Genomic DNA, 1,471 nt, shown 5'->3' on the forward strand with positions numbered 1-1,471 from the left:
AACTTCTGAGGCACATGGTACCAGTTAGTTGCACAGCTATTCCTAGTAGCAGCAGTAGCTTGCTTACCTCTAAACATTTCCTCAGACCAATTTGGGAAATTCCATCCCAGCTCTTTTACCCCATTGCTGAAGCTCAGCACTGCTAGTCACCACTTCCATTGGGAACCTTCTAGTTGTAATCTAGCGTGCTCTGTACAAATAAATGGTAAAGCCAGATGTGGGGGTCTCTGCACAACTTGACGTTTTAGGTGAGAACTACGCATGCTTTTCAAAGGTGCTGTCTTGTCCCTGTGCCATATAACAAGCATCATTGAGGGGCATGTGATCTCTCATCTGTTTCTCTTTTGAAAATTGCAGTAAGGTTTTCCTTCCATCCTTCTATATGCCCTGTATTAGTACTAAATGGTCCATCTCTCAAAAGGACCCAGTGGCCACATCTAGATGAGCACTGCAGACCTGTCTGCAGTGTTAGCATTCTCCATGCTGCTACCTTGCAGCTCAGGGGAAGCGGGGAGGGATTGACTCTGAGAGATCCCAGGGTCACAAAAACCCACGTGGGGAAAAACAGTGAGGTGGTGCATGTGGCAGCAGCATGCACCAACCAAAACCACAGCCTAGCCAGCCAGAGCCACAGTCTGGCAGCTGGCCAGGCTCTCAGCTGCAGGAGCACCATGGCTGCAGCTTCCCCAGCCCCTTGGACCCCAGGTAAAGCTGCTGGCAGCCTCCCCTACCCCACCCAGGGTAACCTGCCATGTGCCACAGCATGCATGGCACAGGTGTTGCCTGGGGACCAGTAGCAGCAGCACAAGGTCTGCTGCTGTTACTTGTCCCTAGGCAACCAAACATCCACGCTCACCTGGATGCGGCCAGTTTGTATAACTTTACTGAATCTGCTAGGTAGGCTGCTGAAGGTGATTTGCAGGCCTATATCCCCTCGGACAGGTTCCTAACTCTCATAGAAAGCCCTTGTCTCTCAGTCAGTAAGAGGTAGGCATCAATTTCTTTTTGAGGATCTGGGTCTTAAAGGTTTCTGTGGTGTAGACACAACTGGGCTCACCTGCATTCCAATAGCGATTAGACTGTGCTGATTCACAGGCCTGTTTACATCTTAAACTATGATGAAATGTAGTGATGCCCTAAAAATTGCTACTGATGCAGTGCTTCAAAACTATGTGACCTAGAAAGAAATCTGGGTCAGCCGGCAAGTTTGTTTGTATCTCACGCTGAGCTTTGCAGCCAGAAATTGAACCTGTGTGAGCTAGTCTTGAACCTCAGGAAGATGGGATGTGTTGGGAAGTGGGATATAGAGATTCTGGGAACAGTCTTAAATGTATAACATTTCCCTGATTTGGTCTTCTCTTTTAGCCTCCACAAAACAGCTCCCTCCCCGAAGACTTTGTAGGAAAATTCCATGAGAATATCATTCCTATCCACTGTGCTGGCAAGGTAAGTGGGGAAACGCTACAGAGTA

General features: G+C 48.4%; 1 protein-coding gene across 1 annotated transcript in view; it reads left to right on the forward strand.

Moving 5' to 3' along the window:
• Nucleotides 1–1,471, forward strand: part of ATP1B1 (ATPase Na+/K+ transporting subunit beta 1) — a 22,034-nt gene that overhangs the window by 18,094 nt on the left and 2,469 nt on the right. The window contains exon 6 of the mRNA XM_014522628.2: nt 1,366–1,446. Coding sequence (XP_014378114.1) covers nt 1,366–1,446 — 81 coding nt within the window. The remainder of the gene's footprint in view (nt 1–1,365; nt 1,447–1,471) is intronic.

The sequence above is a fragment of the Alligator sinensis genome, unplaced genomic scaffold, assembly GCF_000455745.1.
Source record: "Alligator sinensis unplaced genomic scaffold, ASM45574v1 scaffold327_1, whole genome shotgun sequence".
Taxonomy (NCBI): domain Eukaryota; kingdom Metazoa; phylum Chordata; order Crocodylia; family Alligatoridae; genus Alligator; species Alligator sinensis.